General features: G+C 53.6%; 4 protein-coding genes across 4 annotated transcripts; all 4 read right to left on the bottom strand.

Moving 5' to 3' along the window:
• Positions 1-847: 847 nt before the first annotated feature.
• On the bottom strand, positions 848-3,265 carry Z520_04416 (uncharacterized protein; the record flags this gene model as incomplete). Its single annotated transcript, XM_016774923.1, has 1 exon — positions 848-3,265. One exon carries the CDS (start codon positions 3,263-3,265, stop codon positions 848-850), a length of 2,418 nt encoding a protein of 805 aa, XP_016633903.1.
• A 2,459-nt stretch (positions 3,266-5,724) lies between these two features.
• Positions 5,725-8,395, bottom strand: Z520_04415 (uncharacterized protein; the record flags this gene model as incomplete). The annotated part of the gene is made up of 2 exons (XM_016774922.1): positions 5,725-5,868; positions 5,927-8,395. 2 exons carry the CDS (start codon positions 8,393-8,395, stop codon positions 5,725-5,727), a joined length of 2,613 nt encoding a protein of 870 aa, XP_016633902.1.
• Positions 8,396-10,355: 1,960 nt separating this feature from the next.
• Positions 10,356-11,957, bottom strand: Z520_04414 (uncharacterized protein; the record flags this gene model as incomplete). The annotated part of the gene is made up of 4 exons (XM_016774921.1): positions 10,356-11,015; positions 11,070-11,450; positions 11,510-11,774; positions 11,860-11,957. 4 exons carry the CDS (start codon positions 11,955-11,957, stop codon positions 10,356-10,358), a joined length of 1,404 nt encoding a protein of 467 aa, XP_016633901.1.
• A 751-nt stretch (positions 11,958-12,708) lies between these two features.
• Positions 12,709-14,874, bottom strand: Z520_04413 (uncharacterized protein; the record flags this gene model as incomplete). The annotated part of the gene is made up of 2 exons (XM_016774920.1): positions 12,709-14,057; positions 14,115-14,874. 2 exons carry the CDS (start codon positions 14,872-14,874, stop codon positions 12,709-12,711), a joined length of 2,109 nt encoding a protein of 702 aa, XP_016633900.1.
• Between the last annotated feature and the right edge of the window lie 113 nt (positions 14,875-14,987).

The raw sequence follows: 14,987 nt of genomic DNA, 5'->3' as shown, positions 1-14,987 counted from the left end.
ACCTTGCGCAGGCATCAGGCGTACTGCGGCGATAATGAAGGCATCAGACACCTCGACGGTCTCGTCAGTGGTGCTGACATGCAGGATAAATTGCAGAGGTTGAGGAAAGAGAATCCCCTTCGCCCGAAGGGGTCCTTTCAGCAGTTAGCCTTGTCGTTGTGTCGTGGAAGTCATAGCGGCATTAGGCTACATCCTTTATGAAAAGCTCGGTGGCGTGTCTCGTGCTTTGCCTTCTGTTCCTCAATGCAAGAACGTGGCATGCTGCAGAGGACAGGTTGAAGGTTGGATATCCTGATGAAGGTTGGATTCCCTGAGTCGAAATCGGGCAGTTCAAAGATTGAGGCTGAGACGACGGCAATTTGCAAGTTGCGGCCGCGGCTCATCTGCCCTGCGCCACGAGGCTGAGGAGACCAAAGACGCTGCTGCGCCATCAGTGGCCGTCCTCACGATATGATGGCAATCGCGAGGCTGATTTTGTGGGCGCGACGAGAGGCTCTCTTTAGGGTTTGGACAATCTTTGTGTGCACGGATATCTTACACATTCATCCACATATACATAAATCAACCGCGTCGACCCCAGACAATATGTATGGCTCAATGCATTCCCGACACATACCTCTTCCTTCATCTCTTATTGCAGGGGTTATGCTACAACCATCCACACATACACGAATGGCCTTAAATCGTTAATCACCAATCCTCTAGTCGTCCGTCCGACGTCGAATCGCTAACATGCAGTTTATAGTACCTCGTATATAATGTAGAGTCTCTTATGAGTTCCTGTTCCACTTCTCGAAACAAAGTCCTTCTAGCCTTTCCCCGTCAGAAAATCCACTGCTCCATGCAATTAAGCATTCACAGTCATAAGCTCGGCCACCCATTCGGTCGCCGTCGACTTCCTCTTTCCTGTGAGCTTATCCGTTCCCTTGTCTAATTTCGCGTCCCTTCCGGCTGGCTGCGTGCCAGCTTCGAATCTGGGAGTGAGAGACAGATCGGGTGTATCAAAGAATGAGGCTGAAAACTCTGGTGCGAACTTTGGTGAAGCGGGGTTTTCAATATCGGACGGCGTATAAGTGGTTGTTGTCGTTGTTGCAGGAGTAGTGGACGTAGGTGTTTCGTCCACAGGGACAGAATCGGGACTGTCTGCCACATTATCATGCACTATGATTTGAGCCTGGAGCGAACCGGCAGGCTGAATTGGAATTGCATCGGTGGAGTAGACGTTCTCAAGCACGGGCGTAGTGCCCCGGGCGGGCGTGGAGAACATCTCTGAACCCGATCTAGGACTGGACCGTGGGAGAGGAATACTCTGTAAAATCTCGCTGGCCATAAGTTGGGAATCGTGAGTCGCCATTGTGGTTACTGGTTCAATGAATGCTCGGTCTGCTGATGACATCGGCTCAATCACTGGTTGGCTGTTCGCGATCACATCGTCGTCTGCAGCGGCTGCGGCTGCGACAATTTGATTTACGACACCAGTTACCTCAGAGGCCGCTGGCTCGCTCATGAGAGGTCGATTCTCGTCCGTTTCTCCTTCCGCTTCGGCCTCATCTTCTTCGGCGATCACGGTTGAATCCACATTCCGTCGTCCATGCAAGCTTGCAAACCTAGTGAATCGGGATGGTGCGGAGAGTCTCTTCATTCTTCGTGGACTTGAACTCAGCTGTCCGATAGGCTGCTTGACTGGACTCGACGAAGCGATATTCATATCCATCTGGGGTATTTGGTCATGCTCCGCTGGACTCTTTGAAGGACCCGTATACGGTTCAATTGTCGCCTGACGCGTTTCGTTTTCACCCACTTCCATTGGAATGATTGGAATAAATTTATGGCGACTGGCGTCGGAACTTCGTCTCTCCGATGACCCGGATGTTCGTTCAATCTCGAAGCTGAAGTTTGTTCTTAGATTCTCGTTTTCCAGCACCGGACTGAGTTCACCCCCGTATCCCGAAGGCCGCTTCATCTTCCCACAACAGGCGCATCGAGCATAGACTGGAGGACAGACAATCTCCTTTTCTTTCCCTTTAAATTCGCTCGGAATGATCAGGGAAAGAGGGCGAACAGCCGGATGTGTCGAAAATTCTTCGGTCTCGATCGTCGCGCCATCCACCTTGACTTCGTCGACCGCTTCAGCCGGCATTGCTGTCTTGTCTTCTGGTTTTTCAGCCTCGTTATTTTTGCCGAAAGACAGAGTCCGTCTTCTCCCCTTTTTGAGCTTTTTCACATTTTCGGTACCTTCATGATTGCATTTATCTCCGCCAAACAGTGCGGCATGGATCGTAAACCGCTTCTGCTTTTCTTTTTCCTTTTTTGGCGATTCCAGCGGAGTCGTCTGCTTTGCTGGTTCAATGGGCGGATCTGTCACATGCTTGGGCTGCGTGTCAACATTCTCCACGTTCGGTTCGTTAGGAGCGATTTCCTCATCGAGCTGCACCTTGGGCTGATTGTGTGGATCGTCCGCCGGGTCCAGGACCGGGAACTTCTCCGTGCCATCCACAATCATTGAGACGGGCGAGTCGGTCACTCTGGGCGGACTCACGGGCCTTGATGATGGAGCGCTGACGTTCGGTACAGAGTCGGAGGGTACGTTTCGCAAACTTTGGGCGCGATAAATGCTAATTTCGGGCGAGTCATGCTTCCCATGCTCTGGTGAAGTGCTGACTTGGCTCTGCCGCGGTCTTGAAAAGTACGAAAGCGGATTGGAAACAATCTTTTGAGACGGGTGCTGTAACATGGTCAAGGAACCTGTCCGCGTAACTTCTGGGCCGCGGTAGGTGGGCAGCCCACGGTATGATGAAGACCCAGAGCTTGATGGACGGGAAGACAAGCCATTCGCATACATGAATGCAGCTTGTGCGGATCCCCGAGGTCGAGGAGCGTGAATAACGCCGTTTGCGTGGCCGTGGACCACATGATGGCCGTAATGGTGACCGTGAGTGCTTGATTGAGACGATCTTCGATGAGTATTGGGTGTATGAGGTGGGGTTGGGATGTTGACGCTGTTATTCCTCGAGACCGAGTTTCTGTGTGTCTGTGCTCCATAGGCGGGAAGCTCATCAGGAGTTGCTGGAGGTGTTGCATTGGTTGAACGTCTTGATCGGGATTGAGTTGACGTCGATTTCGAACTGGATTGACTCCCCGTCTTCGAGGCCAACGCACCATTATTAAGCGATCGAATTTCGGCAGGGGTCAACTTGGTGACGTTGGTACTGATACGGGCTGCATGACGCTGTCGTTGCTTCAGCGTCTTTTGCAACTTGGCCATATCAAAATCGTCTGCGTGTGAAAAAAGAACCTCGGTCAGTGCATGTCGGACAAGGCATGGATCAAGCTGGTAGAAGAAAAAAACACAAAATAAATAATGACGCTCGAAGATGGCAGGGCAGGGTGAGAAAGATGGGTCCGTGAGGTCAGTCCACGGAATGGTTGGTAGAGATGGCAGTGGTAAGCCTAAACAGAACGTTGACCTCCGCAAGGTAAGCTTCCCAGCTGAGACAAGAAAAGTTACCCACCCGAGGGATGTGTGGTAGCCATCGGCGGCATGGCTGGCGTTGGACGACAGCTCCTCTGCTAGTACGAGGTAGAATTATTCCGTCCAGGTCCGCTGTAGGATATCCGGTCAGCTGGTTGTGGTTTAGGTGGCACAGCCAGTGGTACAAGTCGTGCGTCAGGCCCAGCCCCCCCAGGACACCGGACGATCTGAACGGTTCAGGCAAGCAACAATAAAAGGCGAAGCTGCTCCGTTCTTACGCAAAATCTCAATCGCGGATGCAGGATGTCGTCGCTAACTTGCAGCGAGGCCAGCGCCCAATCTGTTGCGAGGGGAACTGGAAACGGTGTTCGGATACTGGAAGGGGAATCAGTGATTGCGGTGTGGAAATGGCGGTGCGATCGTCATTCCCAAAGCGGTGTTCTCGGCTGGAGTCCTGCGGTTCAGGAAGCTGGGTAACGAAGTCAGGAGTGATTGCGAGGGAAGAGGTGCGTTAAATCGCAAGAGGGCGCGAAGTGTTCGACACAGAGCGAAGTCGTGGGAGGCTGAACAAGTGTGATGAGAAAGAAACGAAAGGAGGGTAGGTGAGGTGCGACCGAATCAATTGATAGATGGATGGATGGAGGGATGCCGTGGATGGAATTGTAGTTTGGAAATCGCAGGAAGAGGGGCAGTGGTCATTGGCGACGGGACCCAAGTTGCTGGAGCTGGAACGAAAGCTGGAGCTGGAGCACTGGTGTGGCTGCAAGAACAGACATGGTGTCTTGTCGCTTTCTTACCGATGGATTCTCTGATGGCGCCCGTGATGACTGATGGCCGATATTTGAAGTGGAAAAGGTATCGAACGGCTCTCTGTTTCGGTGTTTTCGTTCGTCTGTTGTGGACAGTGTTCACCCTCCTCTTCCCCTTTGTTGTCCCTCCTCTTGCCCTCCATCTGGTGTGTCTCTACCCATCTCCACCGCACGCTCTTTGCCCATGGTGATGGAGGATCGGCCAGATTGAGCATGGATTGGAACAAATGGCGCGATCAGGTGGATGGGTTCCATGGAGACTTTGCGGCGCGAGATGCTAGCAAGGTCGTTGGTTAGGTTTTGGGGAGTGTCTAAGCTTGCGGCGTTGGGCCTCCAATAAAATGTCACCCAGGCTTGGTAAATTGAGGCACCCCAATCCCCATCTACGGGCCGTGGTGTTGGGGGGGCACGGGAGCTTGCCACAGCAATAGTCGGGCCCCTAGGCGGGCTTGGGCTACCGCCTAACTGTATTCGGCCGCCTATCCGGACTTCTCTACAAGTAAGAAAAGTCGCTAATTGAGCATCAAACGGGCGTCTGCGGCTCCCTCAGCGCCCACTGGGTGCCACTGGAGGAGTCCCCAAACCCAGTCTGCCACGCAACTCCTTACTTGACTCTGGAGAGAGACCCAGGTGAAACAATGCAGCAGCCTCACACCAATTCTCAATGCCAAAGTCCGGAACACAAAATGTTGGTGATTTGTTTCCCGTATTCACTGGCCCAAGTGGCAGCTTGCCGCAGCCTTGTCCCCTGAGATAAGGGAGATGCCACCTAGGTACCTCGTACTCGGTAAGTGTGAATGATTGCCTGTTCATCCTTTTTTGATCTTGTTTCAGGACCTGGCGGTGTTGCTGACGAGTCCTCCCCATAGTAATATTACATGATATCGGCAGACCAGGGACAGCAGCCATCCTTGCACGGCAATCAATCACAGATCCTGGCTTTTCTTTACAAGTCCAGATTGCCAAGCATGTGCTCAGGTCCTCCCTCTCAAGCATCTTCCCTATCCTGATTCGTGTGCCTTAATCATTCGCCACTCATCAGAGCCTTGCATAGAAACCAATCTCGCCTCGTCCGCTTGCTTACATATGGGGTGTCTGAGATATCAACAAAATCGACCTGATCACATGCGACACCAAGGCGCACCGATATACAGATCCTGTGCCTCCAAGTTGGTCCCGGAGTACATCACCGAGTACCGTAGCTCCAGAGGCACGCGACAGCGCGCCATCACAGCAGGTTTTTCCACATCCAATTTCCGTATCTTTGAATTTCTTCGGTCGTAAACAAATCCCAATCCGTCATAGATGGGATGATGTCGCCCGTCGTAAACAAAACATTTGCAAACATGCTGAGCACGGCAGGAACTTGCTTTTGGGTGTCATGCGCAAAGCAGAGGTGTCCTCCCGATTTCAGGTCCATTTGCCTCCCGGGGCTTTTGCTCTTTATAATGCAAGGCCAGTGCCATCACCAGTCCACCTGTACAACGCAAGCACCTCGCGTCTCCAATGCTGCTGCTCGGCCAAGTCCTCGGGGATGCGTCCTCGTACTTGCTGAAGGGCTGATCGCATGACCTTCCGGAAGTTACGCTGAGCTTGTGTCAGTTCCTATACTCTTGGCCTCCCTTTTGCGTCGAAAGCCACTTACCTGATACTGGGTATCCAATGTAGCAACGCATGCCTCATGCGCTCGGACAATCGTCTCACAGGCCTTGACCACATCGGGACTGACGTCACCTTGCAGTTTGTCGGCGAACAACAACAGTAAGAAACTGCCTTGGAGAAGGTAGACTCCAAAGAAAAAGGGCATGAAGCTCAGGTCGGGATCATCGTCGATGATTTCGGCCACTGCTTCGGCGGCACTCACCGCATGTCCCGTGGCAGTTACAAATGACTGGGAAGAAATCCAGAGATCGTTGTCATCCAGCAATGCGATCGGATCCCACTTGCCGGTCAGGAGGATATGCAAGACGTGCATGATGTGTGTCCCGTAGGCTACCACTGTTTTGGTCTGCAGCGCCAGCTCTGAAGCACTGTGGGACTCATTCGTTGCCGCCGATACCACTGACGGGGTAACTACATCATTGTGACTGGTATCTTGAGCATGTCCGCCAGAAGCCTCAAAATCCTTCAGACTCTGTCCATACGCCTCCAGCTGTTGAGTGATCTCGTCTGTGTGGTCATCCCAGTTTTTGGCCTTGTTAGCCCTGGGGCCAAACCGTGGTCGATTGCGAGCATGATTGAGATCTAAGATTTCACCCAGGATCACCATCAGAGGCAGGAAGTAGCCGAACACGCTGTGCGACGTGCATTCAATGTTCAACCCTCTTCTTCGTTGCGTAGGGTCCGAAGCCTTGTCAAAGCGCCCTGCCTGGAAGGCATCGTCGTCCAACGGCTGCAGCAGGCTCTCACATTCCTTGTTGAGGAAAAACATGGGTCGATTGTAGCACAACGCCAGATGCCGATCTTGCATGTACAGCAGCCACCACGTCCGTCGTCGTTCCTCTCTTTCTTCTTCCGACACGTAACCGATAGAGTTGCGCCGTGTCTCGTCCACAGAAGTCTTCCGATTTTCTCCCGAGTGGCCGTCTGTGTGATTGCTCGCCGCGTTGTTCTCTTCGCCATCCTGTTCCGGCGGATTAGGAGGGAGCTCACGACCCAGTCGAATTTCTCGAGCGAGTGACCAAGCAGCATTCCACCACCGGAGACTCGCTGCCTTCCGTTCGCTCGCGGACACCACCGTAGCTAGGTGTATGTAGGTCACCAAGTTGTCAATCTGTGCCCGATCGACACTGTGACCCCCCGAATGTGTCGGCACAACAAGAGCGCCCAGACCGCCATCATTGGCCGCCATCTGCGGATAATTGGGGTTTGGCGTCGGGGCGGAGGTATTTGGGTGGCTGTGAATTAGAGGTTTGAGCATGTTGATGGTGAGTTCCAACAGTCGTTGACAGATCCGGGCTCTGGCATCTAACTGAGTTGTTAAGAAGGCAGCGTCACTGGTTTGTGCCGCAACCCACAACATGCTTGCTAGGAGCGCAGGAGTACAGGGTCTAGGATCGGTAGGATGCAAGAAGGACTTCTTTCGGAAGATGTAGCCTAATATGTATGGGTTGGCAGGTCTCAGGTAAGCTGAAGTTGAACTCGTGAAATACTGCTCCAGCAGATCGCACGCCAAAGCTTGAGGAATGATTGATTCAATGTGAGGCAGCAGTGGACGAAGCACGGGATATCTTAGGGTATCTGTGATGCGAGGCTGAGCCGGCAAGGGGTCGTTGATGAACATGGGCGATGTGAGAGCGAGCCAATCCGGCGACTCGACCATAGGAGCTTTGCCCATGAACGCGACCGAATAGTCGTCTCCCAGGGGAAATCCAAAGCCTTGTGCTGCCCCTTGCACGTGCATGGAGTCGAGGGTGGATGGCGCGTATGCCTGGTTGGGGACAGCAAATTCAATAGCCTGACTTTGCGTGATCTGCGGCACCATTGATTGATCGATTTCGTGCAATTGGCGAGTGGCAGAAATACTCACTCCCGAGGAGGGATCAAAACTGGTAAAGAAAGCGGCCTGATGGTGGTTGGCGTCAAACCCAGCACTCGGGGGTGTGTTGTTGGCAGGTAAGGGATTCCCATCGAGACCGTTGTAGGAAGTGGACGAATACTTTCTGGGTCCGGCCGATTGGCGAACAGCGGACGCATTGTTGGAAGCTGGTTGAGTGGAACTGACATAGTTGGACTCGTCGGTGGCATCCGCCTCTTTCTTGGGCGCCCGCCCTCGTTTCTTGTGAGCGCGAGCATATTCGCAGACAAGAGAATTGTCGGTACAATGGGCACAAGGTTGTTTGCCATCACATTTGGTACGCAGCTGGTTGCATTGATCGCAGGCTCGGCTTATTCTCCGTCGAACTGCCGCGGTGTCGTTGGGATCATTTTGATCGAGCTCCGACTCCCTCCTCTTGCGACCGGCTTGCAGATTATCATTATCGTATGGTTTGGGTTGGGTCTGAAGCATGGAGGCGAGCTGCTGAGGTTGGGGGTTGATCAAGTCGGGCCGTTGAGCATAGTCGTGAAATTCGGAGTATGAGTTGTGGGTTTGTGGGGGAATGCGGGAGAGCATGTCTGCGGGATTCGACGGCGACAGCAGCACAAAGCCACTGTCATAGCTTGAAAATCTGAAAGCACCGTCGTTTGTCGGGTGGTTTGTGTTGCTCAAAAGAAGTTACGCAGAGGGGAAGCGTCGAGTTGGTCGTCGACGGCAAGCGACCGGAGACAGCACCCGCACTCTCGGCGTGATAGAAGCGGTGGGCGGCAACAAGCACAAAAGGGCAGCGTGCGTGTGGAGAATTTTTGGTTGCTCACATGAGATGATTGAAGGGATCAGAAGAGGAGGAGGCACATGGACGAGTTAAGCCTCGACCATGGCGATGGACGCAGCGGGGGGATTGGCAGAAGCTGGGGCGTGTAGGCGAGGGCTGCTGGTAAAAAATCAAAATCTGGGCAATCATCTTCTGGGTGGTGTCGGTGGTGGGCGAGGGTCCGTGGCTAAGGGCCTTTTGGAAGCTGGGGGCCCGCCCCGTTAAGCCTATTAGGCAAGCCGGGGTAGATGAGGGCTCCGGGATGGGCATCTCTATTGGCAGGACGCTTGCTTCCTTGGAAGCTGGTGACCAGTGCAGGGATGCTCGCAATAAGAGGGTGGGGCTCGCGATCAACAACGTTCTACCGCTGAGACGCATTGCCTCGGCGCGGCGAGTGACTAGTAGGCTGTAGCATATATAGGGCAGGCCGTAGTCATAGCCCAAGTCTATGGGGAGCATGAGTTCGATCTCTACTCCGTCCCTATTAAGTCGATGGCACGTAGTTGACGGTGAGCGGACGCCGATTTGCTAGGAGACGAGTACCTAGTAGGTAAGAAGGGGTTGTGAGTAAGAAAGAGAGTGGGAGAGAGTGGGTGCGTGCTCCTGTAGCTGTATTCGTAGCTTCCTCGTGGAGTTAGGGCGCATGATGCGGGGCACCCCCATCCCAGGCAGTTTCGGGCTGCTGTTGAGCCAGGAGTACCTAGTGACCCCCATACCAAGCAGCTATAGGCACAAGTAGGGGAGAACTCCAGAGAGCCTGCCGACTGCCAAACAACGCCCTACCACAGGTAATCTATCACCAACCCAACCTCGCCCAACCCACCTTGAGTCCTGACCGCCACCCACCGCCACCAAATCCACTGCATCATCATCCTCCTCCTGCCATCCAACCACATTCTCCTTGGCCGATGTAGCATTCTCGTGATCTCAATACTACGCACACTCTCCTTGACCTCACCACTTTTCAGCTGTCTCAAGTGCCGACTTCTCGGACTTTGTGCGTCGACTTCTTCCCTCCAAGGGTGGGAATCTTTTGTCACAGCGGCCCAATCAGCAGCGTTGTATTGGAGTTAGCTGTACCGAGTAAGGACCGAGTACTCGTAAGTCGCGAGATGTTCTTCCAAATGTCTATCGAGAAGAGTGTTCTATGCAAGTGCGATTGTGCCCTTCTTGTGTTCATCCCTGGCTGTCGACCGCCTCTCCTCCACGGCCCCTTCAACAGGAGTCAAGCACCGCTCCCCAGAAGCTGCGTCCTCTACGAGTCGATGTGTAACCTACCGCTGTGGTCTCTGCCACAATCGATCCTCGAATGGACATGCTCCTAGCAAGCTTACCGAGTGCGAAGTCATGCAATGGTGGAGTTTGGCTTTCTCCCGTTTCGGGCATCTTTGATTTTGAGCAAACCCGGGCTTTTGCGAACTGCGCCATGCTAGTTCTTTGAAGGATCACGCTCAAACCTGCCTTCTACCCACGTCTGCATCCGTAATCGTCCGCCGATATTCACGTTGATTCCCAGTCTTCTCTTTTTGCAAGGAGGTAATGCCTTCCCGGCGAACATCTGCGCGGTCTGCAGCCGGGCGTCCTCAAAGTCGCAAATAGCGCCTAGTGTACCACTGATGAATCAGCGTCGGGTTGCCAACATATTGGAGCCAGCCGGAGGACTTGCAGGTATTCGGATCTGCGCATGTGTGAAGCGGATGACTCGGCTGATGCAGTTGCTCCTTACTGAGGAGCATGCTCGCTCAAGATCTTGTTCAGACCTTCTCGTTGGACACATTCGTCGAAGTGGAAACTGTGCGCCAGTTCGTCCAGCTCTTGGAAATCCATTCCTTCGAATTGTTTGGCAAACTCGTCTGAGAACTGCGCGCTCAACCACGTCTGGATCACGGCGCGCATGACGTGCCTTTCGGTCTGCCATGGACCCGGATAGGCATCCTTCGCTGTCGGACAGATCTTGTCAATCCACTCGACAAGAGGATTCAACGCGGCTTCCGCCTCGGGAGAGTGGTGAACACCCCACGCGTCCAGCCGATATCGTTTCTTCTTGTCCAAGAAGGGCTGGATAGTCCGGTTCCATTTGGAATCTCGGCTGGTGTGCATCATCCCCTGGACGCCGATATCCTTGTATAGCCAGATGCTCCAACTGATCTTATGCTTGTCATAGATCTTCAGCTGTTGGCCGAGCATATTGTACCGATCCTGATTGATGGCTTCTGCGTCTTCGTCCTCGGCTGGGTCAGCATAGACTGGACCGAATTCCCCATTCCAGATGGGACATTTGTGTTCGAGCATGAATTCGGCCTTCCGGAGGAACTGTCGCTCCAGCTTGCTATTCTGGTCTTCAGTGCCCTTGAAGCGATCGCCGGTAGGGAAGCCCATCATCTGCGACTAGTTAGCTCAAATACAGCGTTTATGAACCCCGACCTCAGGACGCACCGAGTAGTCATGAAGAGCGTATACGCAATTTGGCAAGACCTCATCAAAGCCCTTCCACTCCATCGAAAAGGTATTGCCGTCCAACCACAAGATATGATGCGTGTCCACGGCACGGATCGCGGCTTCGATGCGTTTATAGAAGGCCGGTAGTCGGATGTGCTCAGGATCGCATGGTTCGTTGATCGGATTGTACCCAGCCACCCAGGTGTTGTCCCTATATCTCTTTGCAATCTCTTGCCATAGCCAGATGGTCCTGTCCTGGTGATCTTTGTAGTCCCAAAACGCGGAATAGTTGGTAGGGTTGTCCGAGTGCCAATCCGGGTTCTGGCCTCCGGGCGCCGTGTGCATGTCAAGGATCGTGTAGATTTGGTGCTTTGCACACTACAAGTTGTGCCACGGTTCAGTGGGCACTCTTTTGGGGTCATCAGCACCGAACTCACCAAATCAATCACTCTGTCGAGATGCTTGAACCCAGCCTCCTTCAGCACCCGCGGGTTCATATCGTCCTCCAGATGCCGGTAGTTGAACGGGAGTCGGATACAGTTGAGCTTCAGGCTGGCGAAGAAGCGGGCGTCGGCCTCGGTGAAGTGGTATTCCAGCCACTTGTCGAAGAAGTACTCGGCTTTCTCGTCTCCCAGCACTTTCCTCATGGATGCTCGATGCTGGAACTCGTGGCCCGGGTAGCCTGTGATGAAGTTCTCCATGCTGCCGTCGAGGGTGTCATCAGCTGGTGGCCTTCTCCTTCCCTTTTGATTTTCTCACTTTAGCAAAAACAAACGAGCGCACTTACTTCATCCATCCCCCAATGGCTGCTCCGCGAAGCACGACTCGCTGCCCATTGCCGTCTACCACCTTGTCGCCGTCGACTCTGAGGTAGCCCGACGCCATTCTTGTTGTTGCAACTCTAGAAAAGGACAGATCAAAGGATGGGGCTCTGAATCTTACTCTTGCTTCGAAGAGGAGCCCTTCCTTCCTTAACTTACCTTGTCCCTCCCGGCTAATTTAGAGGCAGAGGAGGGGGACGTTCCTAACGGAACGGAACGTACTGCGTACTCTTCTACTCTTGAGCATTGGCAGAGAGGGGTAACTTACAGGAACAATCCGGCCACATGTGCGTAACGGATGAAAGAGAGTACGAACCCTTTTGGAAGGCCCAGGGCCAGTAGTGAGACCGTCCTCCATCTTCAGTCTGTCATCTACGGCTTGTGCCCTGTGTCCAGTGCCCACCTGGCGAGAACGGACCGGCTAAATACCTCTGGTCAGCCCGCCTGATAGTACGCGGAGGGGAACCGTCACCAGCCCTTTAGGATCGCAGTGGTTGAAAAACTGAACATGATCGACCATTTAGCCGTATTGTCTCTTTAGCAGTCAATGTAGTCCAATGTGATCAAATGCCAACCCATATTATTAGTGTCTTCCAATGCGGAGATGATTTCAGAGAGTCTAATGTCCTTGGTGAGTTCGGGAGAGGTATTTGTTTACATTCCCGTCGTTTCTCCAACAACCTCCACTCGTTTTCCCTCAGACGAGGCTGGGCACGACTTGCCAGATGGTTGGAGACAAGAGCCTGCTTTTCAGATTCGTTTCTCATTCCCATTCGATTATGTATGTATGAATACTCTGGGTATTATATCTCCTGCTACTTCTGCTCAAGGTAGTAGTTGATGCTATAATTGAGCCACGCGCACTGGGGCAAATCCACGAATGGCCCGCTCGCCGCCATCGGGTAGTTCAGGTGTTTGATGGGGCCCGTGGCATTGGACACTTTGTCCCAAGGCCCCGATTCCTGCACGCCCTGCAGGGTTCTCGTGTAACCCCTCGCCTGGAGGTAGGGGGTGGGAGGATTCGGCTGGCCGCTTCGCACGAATTCCGCAAAGTACCCGCTGACCAGTTGCACCGAGTACAGATCGTTGGCGTCGCGGAGGGGCACGTAGAAGTTGCCAAACGCCCAGGGCATGTCGGCGCCGTGGAGTTTGAAGTACGGCAGGTTCGGGTTGCCGTTCGGGTAGCCGGGTGTGACGGGCGCGCCGGGGACGTTCTCTGGGTTGTAGCCGTTGATGGTGCGTTCGAATTGGTAGTAATATGCTGCTGGGAAAGTGCCGGTCTCGGCGCCAGCGTAGACGGTCGCTTGGTCGATGCATCGGAAGGTCGTGTCGGTCGCGACACGCTGTGTGACGTTGAAGGAGTCGAACGTCATGTTGCCCGTGTTGTAGTAGGGAAATAAGCCGGAGTGGATGATGGCCTGCGCGTAAGAGGCGTTGATGCTCAGACCGGTCATCAGTCCCTCTGTTTCGTTGTGCACGGGCGTCGGGGAGATCGTGGAAAAGGAGGCGCCGTCGTTGGCGGCATTGCCGAACATGATCGGGACGTGGGCGCTTCCGGCATTTCTTTTGACCACGTTGAGCTCCGACGAGTTGACGATGGTGCCGTCTTGGACCACGTATCTGGCCACGGTCTCGAGATTCACCAGGTCCGTGGCATTGACCTTCTTGAGACATGCGATCTTACCACTCAAGCTTTGCTGCGTACAGTTTGATGAGTTGAAAATTTGAGGTCCCGCGACGGTATAGGACTCATTGACTGTGTAGTAGGACGAGTAGGTGGTGCCATAGTTGCCGTCGAGGCCAAGCGTCACTCCACCACCCAGGTTGGACATGGCGACGGCGCCCTGGAACAGCCCGATGGCAGGAGGACTGCCGAGAAGAGTCCGCACCGAGCCGGCTCCAGCAGATTCGCCCATGATGGTAATCCTGGTCGGATCTCCGCCGAATTTGGCAATGTGCTGTACGGTCCAATTCAACGCGACGATCTGGTCGCCGATGCCAAAGTTGCCTTTGATGTTCGTGCCGGGGATAGCAAGAAACCCGAGCGTTGACAGCCGATAGTTGATGGTCACGACAACAATGTCCTCGCGAGAAGCTAGGTTGCCACCATCACTGAGCGGATCGGCTCCAGTGCCTCCAGTAAATCCTCCACCATGGATCCAAACTGGTTCAGTCAGTCTCGCTGCACGACGAATTGTCACTCGACTTAGGGGAGACTCACATAAGACTGGTCGCAGATCCTTGGTTGATCCAGCTTTGGGAATGTATGGAGTCTGGATGTTGAGGAACAAACAATCCTCACTCGTACCGTTGACGAATGGCTGAGAACACTGGGCGCCATAAGCAGTAGCGTTCACTGTTTTGCCAGTCCCAGTATAGAGGTGGGAGTAAACCCAACGCTGTGGTGGATCAGCATATCTGATGCCCAGAAACCGAAACGATTTCTGGTTTCGATAGCCGACGTACGTGTTGTCTGCTGCCGCGACAACTACTTGATTTGAAGCACTTGCCGTAGAATTTGGAGGCTGGCTTGCATTGCTTGATTGCGTGCAAAGTACTGGAAAAGCAGAGTCGTTTTGTGCCATAGCGGGAAAAGAGAGCTGTGCTTGACTGGACACTTGCAAACTGCCACCGGCAATGTGATACACCTGGTTGGGAGACACTCTGCCAGAGTATGCCAGGTATGATAAGGCGGAAGAGAAATCATGGCTGTAGTTTTGAATGGTCGCTTGAGTCAAAAGGGTCTCGCTCAACGCCTGACAGGCAGCCGACCCGGCAGACGCTGACATCGAGTCAAGCAATATGGCACCGACATGGTTGACATCGTCCGAGGCATTGAGATTGTTTTGAAAGACGTATGTCAGTGAACTCCCAGTATTGGACACGGCGACGTTGGCCCGGCGAGCGATCTCCTGTGGATGGCCAAAGCTATGTCCAACGAGCAGAGCTACCGGCAACAGGACTCGAAAGAATGAAGCCATGCTCATGACAGGACGGCGGTTCGATTCAACAAGTAGCTATAGGAGATACAAGGTAGAAAGATGCCTAGCACGTCTTCTGGGCAGTATATGGTCCTCTTACCATTATCATACCC

The sequence above is a fragment of the Fonsecaea multimorphosa genome (assembly GCF_000836435.1).
Source record: "Fonsecaea multimorphosa CBS 102226 unplaced genomic scaffold supercont1.7, whole genome shotgun sequence".
In the NCBI taxonomy this organism is placed as follows: Eukaryota; Fungi; Ascomycota; class Eurotiomycetes; order Chaetothyriales; family Herpotrichiellaceae; genus Fonsecaea; species Fonsecaea multimorphosa.
This window is presented reverse-complemented; position numbering and strand designations above follow the sequence as displayed.